The following is a 14327-nucleotide window of genomic DNA, read 5'->3' as shown; positions in this document are numbered from 1 at the left end:
ATGGAATAGTGTCCTTCATTGCGAGAGTGATGCAGTTTAAAAATCGGGAGGGTATGCTACAGTTGTATAGGGTGCTGGTGAGGCTTGGTGTGGAGTAGTTTGTACAGTTTTAGTCTCCTCACTTGAGAAAGGATGTACTTGCACTGGAGGGGGTGCAAAGGAGGTTCACGAGGTTGATTCCAGAATTAAAAATGTTGCTGTACGGGGAGAGATTGAGTAGACTAGGATTGCAGTCACTGGAATTTAGAAGAATGAGGGGTGATCTAACAGAAACTTTTAAAATTATGAAACAAATGGATCGGAAATTGTTTCCACTGATGGGCGAAATTCCAACTCGGGGGCATAGCCTCAAAATAAGTGTGAACAGATATAAAATTGAGTTGAGGATGAGCTTCTTCATCCAAAGGGTTGTGAATCTGTGGAATTCTCTGCCCACTGAAACAGTTGAGGTTCCCTTGTTGAATGTTTTGAAAGCCAAAACAGATAGATCTTTGAACAGGAAAGGAATTGAGGGTTATGGTGAATGGGAGGGTAAGTGGAGCTGAGTCCGCAAAAAAGATCAGCGGAACGAGCTGGAAGAGACAGATGGCCTACTCCTGTTTTATTTCTTATGTCCGTACGTCCTTAGATTGCCATCCATGTCATTCCTCCTTCCCTGGAATAGGCCAGTTCTGAACTGAAGAGTAGGTCTTTAAATAACTCCCACATATCAAATGTTGACTTGTTCAATAAAAGCTCCTCCCAATTAATACTGCTCAGCTCCTACCTAACACTGATGTAATTTTCCCTCCCCCAATTTCGTCCCTTCCCACAAGGTCCTGATTATCCATGGCTGTCTTAAAATGTAAGGAGATGCGATCGCCCATTTAAGAAGCTGTTTTTCACTGTTTTTCCCAAGTGGGAGTCAGCGACAGGCTTTCTTGTTCCACGATGGGGGAGGAAATGGCCTAGTGGTATTATTGCTGGACTGTTAATTCAGAGACTGAGATAACATTCTGGGGACCTGTGTTCAAATTCCAGCACAGCAGATGGTGGAATTTGAATTCAATATAAAAGAAAATCATGAATTAAGAATATAATGATGACCATGAATTCATTGCCAAATGTCAGAAAAACTCAGCTGGTTCACTGATGTGCTTTAGGGAAGGAAACTGCCACCCTTACATGATCTGGCCTATATGTGACTGCAGACCCACAGCAATATGATTGACTTTGAACTGTCCCCTAGGCAATTAGGGATGGACAATAAAGACTGCGTAGCTAGGGATGTCCTCCTCCCATTAACAAATAAATAACATTGGATTCTACATCTTCCGATCCAAGATCGTTTCTTGCTCTCATACTAATTTCTTTGCTTACAGTCACTTTCCCTCCTGCCTGTCTTTTTGGAATGTCGTAAAGCCCTGCGCACTTACCTCCAGTGTTGATCTCCTTGTAACCATGTCTTTGTAATAGCTATAAAATCATGCCCGTCAACCTAGAAATGTGCTATTTATTTGTTGATTTTGTTCTGAATACAATGAGCACGCAAGCAAAGAGCCATGAATTTAGCTTTATCACTTGATTTCACCTCTTGACACTATTTACAGCTGTTTTCTGTTTGTACATGCTGCCTTTTCCAGTACCACGCTGAGTATTGTTATCCCGATAGTTCTTTCGTCTCAGTCCGTGTGTATTCCTGGGCGAATGTGCTCGTGTGGTCTCAGGAGTTGCGGAGGTCACGGCTCTGGGACAGCCGTTTCATCGCCCTATGCTGCAGGTAAGAAGAAAAGAAAATCTCTTGCTCTGAGCTCTGCAAACCTGGGCAATGTCAAAAGGGAAACAAGGTCAAAAGAATTTCAACAAGAATCTCAAAATTAACTGCTGAATTCATATCAACATTACGGGGATCGCCCAACTTAGTGGCCACAACATCCCACTTTATATTCTTCACAAACAATCCAAAGGCTGAAGTATCCGTATCCCTCTTAACTTTTATGGTTTTTGAGCAAATTTCTTGTTTCTAACTTGTGCATATTTGTGGTGCCTTATGACTTCTTGCATTTAGCAATTGATAAACTCACTCTCTCACGAGTTCAGGAGAAGCTAGTTTTATAGAATCCCCAGTGTGGAAACAGGCCACTCAGTTCAACAAGCCCACAGCAAGCCTCCAAAGAGCATCCCACCTAGACCCATCCCCATTCCCCTACTCTATCCCTGTCAGCCTGCATTTCCCATGGCTAATGTACCTAACCTAGACATCCGTGGGCACTGTGGGTAATTCAGCATTGCCAATCCACCCAACCTGCACATCTCTGGACTGTGGGAGGAAACCAGAGCACCCAGCTGAAACCCACACAGACAAAGGGAGAATGTGCAAACTCCACACAGACAGTCATCCGAGGCTGGAATGGAACTCGGGTCCCTGGTGCTGTGAGGTAGCGTTACTAACTACTGAGTCACCGTGTCACCCTGAGTTATCTTGACTCCTTCTGAAACATAGGAAGGTATCCACAAGACAAAGATCCTTTTTAATCAGCTTAATTCGTACCAACTGAGGTGGATCTCGTTGTGTGTGTGAAGAAGGGGAGTCTTTCACGAGGGAACTTAACAATTTGGGAGACTCAGTCACCGAGGGAGCCTGACCCGAAGACTGGTCAAAACAATAATGATTCGATATGAATTAGTTAGAATGCAGCTGTTAACAGTAATCCTCCATCCCTATGTGGGAGCGAGATTTAACATTCAAAATCAAAACTGAAACTCTTGAACAAGGTAGTTCAAAACAGCCAGTTCTCTGATTGAGGTTGTGGACTTGCTCGCCGAGCTGGCTTCTTCTCATTCAGACGTTTCGTCACCATGATCGGTGACATCATCAGTACAGCCTCCAATGAAACGATGTTATTCTACTCTGTCTGGAATTGACACTGTCCAGTCTGTTACCATGAGTACTGTCATTTCCGGTTTTGATCTGTATGGGTTTGTGTGTGGGGGTCCAATTGGATCTGTTTGTTGGTTGCATTATGGGTGGAGAATCACGCCTCTCAGAGGACACTGCGACAAGGTAACCGTAGTAGCCCAAGCCAAGCACAGACACGCACAGGAATTCCGAGAGGCATGGCTCTGCACCCATTCTCCAGCCTCACATTCTTGGCCTCTTCAGTCTGAACATGATCACTCAACCATATCCTTGATGACAAACAATGGAGTCTTACTTCCCAAAATCTACCAACAGGACTGTCCAGACAGATCCATTTGTTCGAATGATATCATCTTCTGCTGGAGGGATTCCGAAATGTCTGCATTCTTCCTCAACTGAGCATTCCTTGCATTCGTGGTTGACAGAGCTGTCAGCCATGTCCATTGTGCTGCAGGGTTCCCAAGCGGAATATGAGTTGCTGTTCCTGCAACTTTGGGGTGGCATCATTTGTGGCACTGCAGGAGGCCCATGTTCAGTTTGGTTATGACTTTTGAGGAACGGATGGTCCCTTTGAGATTGAAATTGGAGAAAGATTTCAGGATTTTTTCATGTTCTTGTCTTTCTGTTATGCCCCTAGGTAAAAAGCAATGAAAGTGCCGTTAATTTTTTGCATGGCGAGCTGCTGCAGACTAACCGGTCTCACACCATTACCAACACCTTGCCCTTGTGAAGGCAGATATGGATAAGGTTCTCAAAGCTGATAGAAGATTGAAACCACTCTAATCCTGTGACGATGGTAAGTTTCCCTTCTTTAAAAAAAAATGCTTGCAGCTGAATTCGCATAATATAGAGCACAGTGGCTCTGGTTAACACCACTGTCTCAATTCCACCCTTTGGTGACTTTCTGTGTGGAGTTTGCACATTCTCCATGTGCCTGCATGGGTTTTCTCCGGGTGCTCAAGTTTGCTCCCACAGTCAAAAGATGTGCAAGGTTGGTGGATTGGCCGTGCTAAATTTCCCAAGGTGTTCAGTGATGTGTAGGTTAGGTGAGTTATAGGTGGATGGGTCTGGGTGGGATGCTGTGAGGGGCAGCGTGGACGTGTTGGGCTGACGGACCTGTTTCCACACTGTAAGGGTTCTCTGATTCATGATTCTATGATTTTACTGAGTGCAAAGGTACAATATTGACTCGTCATATTTGTCTCACCTCTTTACACATTGACAAGAAAGCTTTAATGTCAGTTTCTATGCATTTGCAACTTGTCTGCTGTCTCTCACAAGGCTGACTATATCTCCTTCTCTAATGCGCATCTCCTGTCCACTGACACTGAGAGGTGACACTTGCTTTTCATTTAGTACAATCAATAAAACAATAGCCTCCATATTACATCCAGCGGCTTCTCTGAACACTCACACGTTGTTCTTTATTTCCTCCAGGTATTGACCACTCATGATTTCTCAATCCTCATCTCTTCTCTCGCTCTCTCTCTCGCTCTCGCTCTTGCAGTCTTTATCTCAGAGGTTCACAGTCACACTATGTTGCACATGCATATTCTGTCCCTCATGCACAAACACACTACACACACACAAAAAAAAGTCAGGAACACAGTCTCTCACGAACACACTCTGTCACATTCTCACTCATTCATACTCCATACTATCACACAGTCGTACACGGTCTTGCACACATTCTGTGGCACACTTGCATGCACTGTCGCAGGATCTTTTGCCAATGCTCTTACTCTCAAGTACACACACACGACCACAAATCTCTCCCTCACACACTTAGGTTTGCAAATTCACTTGCTGTCAAGCTCACTCACACTTACAGACACACTCACTCCCTCATGCATGCTGTAACACTCCCTTGGTGTGCTAACTCCCTTTCACACACTCTCAAGCACAGTACTGGCGCACACATTCTGTCGTGCGCACACACGCACTTTCATGCACTGTCTTTGCACTCTTGAGCACAATCATATGCTCACCTCTCTCTTGCACACAGTCAATTTGATTTGAGTCAGAGATAATGGGAGCTGCAGATGCTGGAGAATCCAAGATAATAAAATGTGAGGCTGGATGAACACAGCAGGCCAAGCAGCATCTCTGATGAAGGGTCTTGGCCCGAAACGTCAGCTTTTGTGCTCCTGAGATGCTGCTTGGCCTGCTGTGTTCATCCAGCCTCACATTTTATTATCTTGATTTGAGTCATAATTGTCACATGTGCCCAGGTCCAGTGAAAAGTTTTCTTCTGCATGCAGTATAGACAGGTGATATCAAACAAGGCGCATTAGTGAAACGGAACATAGTGACAGCTGCAGAGAAGATGCACAGAGAGCAAGATCAAAATTAGATTTAAGCTTTTCAGTGTCCTATTCAGGTGTCCAATAACAGCGGTGAAGAAGCTGTTGTTGAATCTTTTCACGCATGTATACAAACTTTTTTTACATCTTTCCTTCAGAAGAAGGGAGAAGAGAGTGTAATTGTGGGGTGAGAAGGGCCTTTGATTATGTCAGTTTCTTTCCCGAGGCAGCGGGAAGTAGAGGTGGAATCAACGAATGGAAGGCTGGTTTGCATGATGGACTATGCTGTGTTCATGACTCTGTAGTTTCTTGTGGTCTGAGGAAGAGCTGTTGCCAAACCATGCTGTGACATGCATCCAGATAGGATGCTTTCTCTGGTACATGAATGAAAGTTGACCTTGCGGACACTCCAAATTACCTTAGCCTGCTGGGGAAATAGAGACATTTGGTGTGCTTTTTTGCCCATTGCGACGATCTGGGTGGACCAGGAGAGATTGTTGGTGATCGACACTCTCAACTATCTCCACCTCAGCAACATCTCTCTCACTGTCTGATGCAGGCGCTCACACACTCACATTGTGTCACCTATTCTGTCTGTCTGTCTCTCCCTCTCTCCCTCATCGCCCATCTCTCTCTCACTCGCTCTCTCTCTCTCTCTCTCTCGCGCATGCTCTCTCTCTCTGTCTCTGTCTCCCTCCCCCACCCCCCCAACCTCTCTGGCTTTGTCTCTCTCTCTCTCTTTTTCTCACATACCAACTCATTGCTCAGTATTCCATGGTATCTGAATTGTTGGAAGAATTAACTTAGACTGAGCGTGGATTTTCTCCCAAATTAGTTATGACAAAGCAGAAGCAATTCTGCCTGGAAGAAGAAAGGCAGGAGCCATAATAATTAGGGATTGTTTTGCTAGAGGAACCGTGCTGTGATATGCATCCAGATAGGATGCTTTCTGTGGTACATGAGTGAAAGTTGCCCTTGTGGGCACACGGAATTGCCTTAGCCTCCTGGGAAGTAGAGACAACGGTGTGCTTTTTTGCTCATTGCGATGATGTGGATGGACCAGTGAACTAATCTAAGCCCATCCCCCTACACGATCCCATTATCATCCATATGCTTATCCAAGGACTATTGAAATGCCCCTAATGTGGCTGAGCTAACTGCATTGGCAGGCAGGGGGTTCCACATCCTTACCACTCTCTGAGTAAAGAACCTGCCTCTGATATCTATCTCAAATCTATTATCCCTCACTGTTGCTCATACAAGCTGACGTCATCATCCTCGGAAAAAGACCCACACTGTCCACCCTGTCTCATCCACTGATCATCTTGTATGTCTCTATTAAATCCCCTCTGAACCACCTTCTCTCCAATGAGTACACACCCAAGTCCCTCAGCCTTTCTTCAGAAGACCTTCGCTCCGGACCAGGCAACATTTCCTCTGCACCTTTTCCAATGCTTCCACATCCTTCCTGTAATGGGGCGACCAGAACTGTACGCAATATTCCAAATGAGACCGCACCAGCTGTTTGGACAGTTGCTCTGGATCTCAATCCCACTGCCAATAAAACCTAAAACACCGTAAGCCTTCTTCACAGCACTATCAACCTGGATGGAAATTTTCAGGGATCGACATAGATGGACACCCTCTGCACAGCAACACTGCCAAGAATCTTTCCATTGACCCAATATTCTGCCTTCCTATTATTCATCCCAAAGTGAATCACCTCACATTTATCCGCATTGAAGTCCATCTGCCAGCTTTCCGCCTAATTCTGCAGTTCATCCAAGTCTACCTGTCACCTGCAACATTCTTCCACATTGTCCACCACTCCACCGACTTGAGTGTCATCTGCAAACTTACTAACCGATCTACCAATGCCTCCGTCCAAGTCATTTATAAAAATGACAAACAGCAGTGGTCCCAAAACAGATCCTTGAGACAAACCAGTAGTAACCAGACTCCAGGCTGAATATTTTCTATCAACCACCACTGGTTGCCTCCTTAGCCAAAGCCAGTTTCTAATCCAACCTGCTAAATCTCCCTCAATCCCATGTCTCCATGTTTTCTCCAATAGCCTACCATGTGGAACCTTATCGAAGGCTTCACTGAAGTCCATGTCCACCACGTCAACTGCCCGACCCTCATCCACGTGCTTGGTCACCTTCCAAAATTACTCAATGAGGCTTTTGAGACACGACCTGCCCTTGACAAATACATGTTGACTATCTCCCATCAAATTGGTGCTTGCTCGATGATTATAAATCCTCTCTCTTATAATCCTTTCCAAAACTTTTCCTGCAACAGACAGAAGGCTCACTGGGTTTATAATTACCTGGGTCATCTCTACTGCCCTCTTTGAACAAGGGCACAACATTTGCAACCCTCCAGCCTTCTGGTACTAAACCTGTAGACAATGAGGATTCAAAGATCAAGGCCAAAGGCTCCGCCACCTCCTCCGTAGCCTCCCAGAGAATCTGAAAGTTTCGAAGGATGCTGCGTTGTATCCGGAGGTTGGTGGGGTGGTACGTCAGGACGAGGGAGACTTTGTTTTGGTTGTTGTTGCGGGGTTGGGTGAGAGGGATTTGTTGCAGGAAATGCTGGAGACACGGTCGAGGGCGTTATCAACCACAGAGCGGGGCAAGTTGTGGTCTTTGAAAAATGAGGACATCTGAGATATACGGGAATAGAATACCTCATCCTGGGAGTGCAGATGCAGAGGCAAAGGAATGGGGAATAGGGGATGAATTGTTGCAGGAATATGGTGGGAGGAGGTGTAATCTTGGTAGCTGTGGGAATTGGTGGAGTTGAAATGGATATTTGTTTCTCAGTGGTTGGAAATAGAGTGGTCCAGGTAGGAGAGAGAGGTATCAGAGATTGTCCAGGTTAACTTCAAGTTCGGGAGGAAGGTGTTGGTGAAGCGGATGAACTGTTGGAGCCCCTTGTGGGAACACGAGGCGGTGCCGATACAGTCATCAATGTAACGGAGGAAGAGGTGGGGTTGAGGGCCAGTGTAGGTACGGAAGAGGGAGCGTTCCATGTAACCTACAAAGAGGCAGGCATAGCTTGGGCCCATTTGGCTACCCTGGCCACCCCCTTTGTCTGTAGGAAGTGGGAGGAATTGAAAGAGAAACTGTTGAGGGTTGTTCAAGGACCGGAACTTGCCCCTCCTCAGTGGTCAAAAACGCCCTCGACCGTGTCACCCGCGTTTCCAACAACTCATCCCTCACACCCGCACCCCATAATAACTACCAAAACAGTGTCGTCCTCGCCCTCACGTACCACCCCACCAACATCCGGATTCAATGCGTCGTCCTCCGACCCTTCTGCCATCTGCAATCCGACCCCACCACCAAAGACATTTTTCCCACCACCCTTAGGTGACCCCCTTATCCGCTCCACACTCCCCTCTAGCACTCCCTACACCCAGCACTTTTCCCTGCATATCCATAAATGTTGTCATCACAACGTTTAAAATTCACTGGTCCCGATACCCCCCCCCCCCCCCCCCCCCTCACCCCCATCCCAGGCCCCAGGAAGAATTTCCTCATCAAACAGATGTTTACCTGCACATCTGCTAATGTGGTAGACTGTATCCACTGTTGCCATTGTGGCCCCCTCTACATCGGGGAAACCAAACAGAGGTTTGGGGACCGCTTCACCTGTGCTCAGTTTGCACTAAAGAACTGCACCTCCCAGTCGCGAACTGTTTCGACTCTCCCTACCAATCCTCAGGTGACATGTCCATCCTGGGCCTCCTGCAGTGCCACAACGATGCCACCTGAAGGTTGCAGGAGCAGCACCTCATATTGCGCTTGGGAACCCTGCACTCCATGGTATCAATGTGGACTTCACAAGCTTCAAAATCACCCCTCACCCTCCCGCATCCCAAAACCAGCCCACCTATCCCATCCTGCCACCTCAAACCCCACCCCCATTTCCTACCTCCTAACCTCTTCCCGCCCCGGAGACCTGTTCGTCCTCCCCGGACTGGCCTATCCCCTCCCTCCCTCCCCACATACACTCACCTCTGCTGGCTCCATCCCCACCTCTTTAACTTGTCTGTCTCCTCTCCACCTATCTTCTCCTCTATGCATCTTTGATCCGCCTCCCCCTCTCTCGCTATTTATTTCAGAACTCTCTCCCCCTCCCCCTTTTCTGATGAAAGGTCTCGGCCCAACGTGTCAGCTTTTGTGCTCCTCAGATGCTGCTTGGCCTGCTGTGTTCATCCAGCTGCACACTTTGTTATCTCTACATCTCTTAACAACCTCATGAGGTGAGTTCCAGAGCGAACTATGCAGGGTAGACTTTGGGTTTATCATTCTAACTTGCCAATCCTGAAAGATGAAAGTTGGTTTGTGTTGGATGTTTGTCTCATAGCTATGAAAGATATCCTGAAAGGATTTTTCAAATCTTTTGTTGAGAATTGTACCCATTTAGTCACTAATCCTTTTCCTTCTTTAAAGTTTCCTTGGTAGTGACAAATTTCAAATATCTGCAGAATTTTATTTGGCTTTGTATTGGTTCTCTGTGATTCTCTGTTAATGGCTCCGCGACCTGCCAGCTAATTACAGAATTTATCATTGATGTGCCTGTACCAAAATCTTTCGTCTTATACTATTTCTCCCAATTTCAGGAGAAAGTCCAGAGAGACCTTTTGAAGGAAAGGGGATTAGAAAGAAAATCTATCGATCAAAATCATGAATAGTTGATAAATTATTTGCATTCCATATTTCCAGAACCTGCCCCGGAAGAGAGAGCCCAGAGAATTGCCAAAGCTGTCCGCAAACAGTCAATAGAAGTGAAGGAAAATTGGGAACAACTGAAAATCCGTGCGAGCAACTGGCAGAAACAGGTGGAAAAGGCGTTGGAGAAACTTCAAGAACTGCAGAAAGTTCTGGATGATCTTGAGGCTCATGTGATAACAGCTGAGGGGGTCCACACTGATTGGCAACCTGTGAGTGACCTGCTTATTGACTCATTGCAGGATCACTTTGATAAAACCACAGTAAGTGCAATTACATTACACTTCACTTATGAACAGATGTAACCACAATGTTGTATCGAGACGATCAGTAATATGAGTACTTCAGTAATATTGATTGAATGGTTGTTAACTTAATTTGCAAATTAAAACTTAGTTGAGCATGCCTTCTGATGATATCACATCATTAATATTAGTATAGTTGAGGATTCTATTAGTCAGTGACATCAGCTGAGTTATCTGCTTGTTGCCATGTTATCAGGGTTCAAGGTAAAGTCTTAGCACGCCATTTGGCAACTCCTTAGAGAGAGACAACTGGTTATGATTTAACCTGAAGATCACCATGCCTCAGGGAAGTAGAGGGGTTGAGGCGAAGACCCTTTGTGGTCAGCTCACTGGTGTGGCAATTGAGCCCTCTCTGCAGGGCATCAGTCTGCATCACAAGCCAACTGAATTTGAATAGAGTTTAGGATTGGAGAGCCATCCATGCAATTATTTTTTTTGAATGAATGTTTCTCACTGGGACTGTCTCACCGGCAAACTTTTTAAAAGCCAGCTCAGCCATACAGGCGAGATCAGTTCCTGATCTCAGCTGAATTTTTTGACCTGGGGTGGGTCAGCGTTAGGAGTTCATTGATTGGAATGAATTCTCATTAAGTTAGCGAGAGGGATACTACACGTGAATAGATCGATGTTTTGAAAAGAGGATGAGATATGAGCCCAAGTTAAATTGATGTGGAAGACCAGCCACAATCATCATCGACAGTGGAGCAAGCTTGAGTGGCCATGCAACATTGTGCTGCCACTATTTGACTTGTTCTGTGGAAAGGAAGGAAAATGGTCCAAGTGTCAAAAATGCCGAAGACCACATCATTCTACAACCTCAAAATTTGATTGTGTTCAGCATATTGTCACTCCTGGTACCCCTAAATCCTGGTCTATTATCTCAGCAGCTCGACTCTGCCCAAAAGCTGGTTACTTGTGACATTTTTGAGGGATCTTCCCAAGTCTGAAAATCATTTTTGTTTTTGTACAATCAAAGTTGGCCAGTGTGGAAGGAGGTCGTTTGGCATATCGTAGCTCTTTGAAATAACTCCCCAGTTCGTCCCCCTCTGCTTGGCAATGACTTCAACCACTTATAAAATCTCTTTAATGGAGGGAAACTTTGAAGGCGTGTGATTGGAGTGTTAACCATCCCAGAATACAACTGAGCCTTATTAAGTTGTTAGTTCAGATGATCAAGAGCTTGATGAAAGAGGATTGTTTGAAAAAGTGCCTTAAAAGAGGAAATGTACAGAGGCTAAGAGGTGTAGGAAGTTAGCGAGTTTTGAGAGGATTTGTTGCTTGGGTTGAGGTTCTGGATGTGAGTTTGCTCGCTGAAGGTGTAGGAAGTCTCTTCTTGGGTTTGAAGCCGACACAATTAAATGTTTGGCAACTAGTAGTGGGCCGTTTAAAATCAAGAGTGGGCAAGAGGACATAATTAGACGAGTGCAGTTATCCTGAAGTATGGTTGGACTGGTGGAGATTACCAAAATAGCGATAGGCATAGCCAAGTAATGATTTGTAAACAAAAATGAGAATTTAATAAAATTACTGTTAATGGTATCAGTCAGGTGGAAAGTACAGAGAATAGGAATTGGTTCAAGTTGAGACTCAGGCAGTGGAGTTTTAGACGACCTCAAGTGTTCAATGGACAAATGTGGGTCTCCATCAGGGAATGCATTGGAATTGTCAGGTCCAGAAGTGAAGTAGTTCCAGGTGAAGGTTTCACTGCGAATGAGCCGAGACAAGAGACAGGTTGGCAGGATTGAAAAGATGTAAAGAGACAGCTTTAGGGATTGCATGAATGTGTGGTCGGACGTTCATCATGGGATAAACAAGATGCCAAGGTTGTGCTGAGACAAGTGTAATATTACATTGTTGCCAAGGCAGAGTAATGCAATCAGTAGGTCGTGAATAGAGATTGGTGTGGGGACCACAAAGTGGTCTTCCCAGTTTGAAATTGTTATCTCGACATAGTTGCGCAACTTTATGTTCTGTTCAAAAGGCATTACTGACAAGGAAACAGAAGTTAGCCATTTGTTTACTTGTCAATATATCTTGATTTTTCCACCATGTTCTCCAATTATTGACACAACATGTGCACTGTACGAAGTGAACCGTTCAAACCTTGAAAGGAGATGTTAAAATTGTGGAATATGAAGTTAAATTTATTTTATTGAAAATTTAAATAAATTACATGAAGGTTTGACCAAGACTGCAAGGAATTCAATGGATCACCAGATGAATAAAACAAGCAGTAGTAAGGTGGTATTAGCTGGATGTTCCTGAAGAAAGAGAACGCAGCCAACCTTTCTTCCATCAGGGGGATTAATTGTGTGGTGTCAGACACAGTCGATGAAATCATTCCTTCTGTCTTTACTGTCTGACTGGACTATGGTTGTAATATTTCCTTTTTTAAGCGCTCAAGGTTCGACATACTTCACTTGACATTTTCATTTTATAAATTTTAAGAAGTTGACTCATTGTCAAGTCACGATAGGATTGAAAACACATTCTATAACTGTTTGAAGTCAGAAGTCACATAACACCAGCTTGTCGTCCAACAGGTTCATTTGAAATCACACAAGCTTTTGGAGTGCAGCCCCTTCATCAGGTGCAGTTGGTGAGGTGACCACAGAGAGAGACAGCTTATCAGCAGAGAGATCAAATGATCATAGAATTGGCGTGAGTGGAGTGTCAGATAATAACTCTATGCAGGTACCAAGAGTGTTAGAGGCAAGTAAAGCGTTTATAAAGTCCATGTCAGTGCTGTGTTGTCATGATAATCAGGCAACGCAACAGGAATGTACAAAAGGTGACATCTCAGGTCAGACTCTGACTTGTAGTTTCGAGGCTTGTGTTCAGAATCTGTCTTAGAGTTTTCACCTTTATTTCAAAAGCAAGAATTTATAAGATACCACACTGACTGTAACTACAAGTTGTGTGTTTCTTCAACAAAATGTCTGCAAACCAACAAACATCCTGGATGAAGACTTATTATCTGACACTCCACTCACACCAGTTGTATGATGTTTTGATCTGTCTGCTTATCAATTGTGTGACTGTGTGTTTTCCTCCCTGACCGCACCTGATGAAGGGACTGCACTCCCAAAGCTTGTGTGATTTCAAATAAACCTGTCAGATTATAACCTGATGTCATGTGACTTCTGACTTTGTCTATCCTAGTCCAACACCAGCACCTCCACATTATAACTGTTTGGAACCAAGTCAGTGCAACAGGTACATATCGAACATTTGACTTCAGAAGAATGCCGAGTGCTGAAAAGTTCATTAATAACAAAGGATTTCTTCATTCTGCCACCTATCGTAACATGCTGCGTCTCACAGTCACAATGAAAGGATGGCCACTTGAATTTAGCAGGGCCAAGAACAGTTATGGACATTTTTAGCATGGGAGGAGGCCATTCAACTTATTTTAACTGTCCCAGCTCTCTCCCAGCGCAACAAAATTAATCCTTCTCTCGAACTCATTCCACATATTTCACAGAATTGAAATATATAGGTACATACTTAAGAGATTTTAACATCAAGTGAGCAGTTCTCGCACTTCACCTTGTCACTAAAAATGGAAAACGTGACTTACAAGGAGTGGGTCTTTATTTTGTTCTGTTTTGATGATGAAGCAGATGCAAGTCCAAGTGCTGGAACTGGCGTCTTGAACTTAGCAACTGTTCAATGTGTATAAAATGAATTCTGTGCACATCTACTAAAAGCAGTTTTATGGAAGGAAAAGGCACCAAAGAAGATTTGGTGTATTGTGCTTGATGCTATTATACTCCAACCTGTGAAAACAGAACTCTACAACTGTGAGTGTTGAGTTCTGAGAGGGTGCTATCTTGTTTGAATGTACATTGCTAAGCCTAGGCCTATTTTCCCAACAGCAAAATTGGTAATCCAGCAAGAAATGGATATTTCTCACATTTGTTGGCTGTAAGTGTCTGTTTAAAGTTTGAGTACAGTTTCCTTATATACAGGTGCTTAACCTGCTTTTACAGTTGGAACATTTGTTGTGCCAATGAAAATTTTTTGAATGGTTTCACCTCCAATTTTCCTCTTTATACATATTTGGTATTTTTTTCAG

The 14327-nt window shown here is 44.4% G+C and overlaps 1 protein-coding gene across 2 annotated transcripts in view; it reads left to right on the top strand.

The window, feature by feature from the left end:
• Nucleotides 1–14327, top strand: part of LOC132209342 (uncharacterized) — a 76436-nt gene that overhangs the window by 58390 nt on the left and 3719 nt on the right. For both annotated transcript variants that reach the window (XM_059644462.1, XM_059644463.1), the window contains 2 exons: nucleotides 1623–1759; nucleotides 9939–10207. In XM_059644462.1, coding sequence (XP_059500445.1) covers nucleotides 1623–1759; nucleotides 9939–10207 — 406 coding nt within the window. The remainder of the gene's footprint in view (nucleotides 1–1622; nucleotides 1760–9938; nucleotides 10208–14327) is intronic.

The sequence above is a fragment of the Stegostoma tigrinum genome, unplaced genomic scaffold, assembly GCF_030684315.1.
Source record: "Stegostoma tigrinum isolate sSteTig4 unplaced genomic scaffold, sSteTig4.hap1 scaffold_88, whole genome shotgun sequence".
Taxonomy (NCBI): Eukaryota; Metazoa; Chordata; class Chondrichthyes; order Orectolobiformes; family Stegostomatidae; genus Stegostoma; species Stegostoma tigrinum.
The sequence above is the reverse complement of the archived record's forward strand: the minus strand, read 5'-3'. Positions and strand labels throughout refer to the sequence as shown.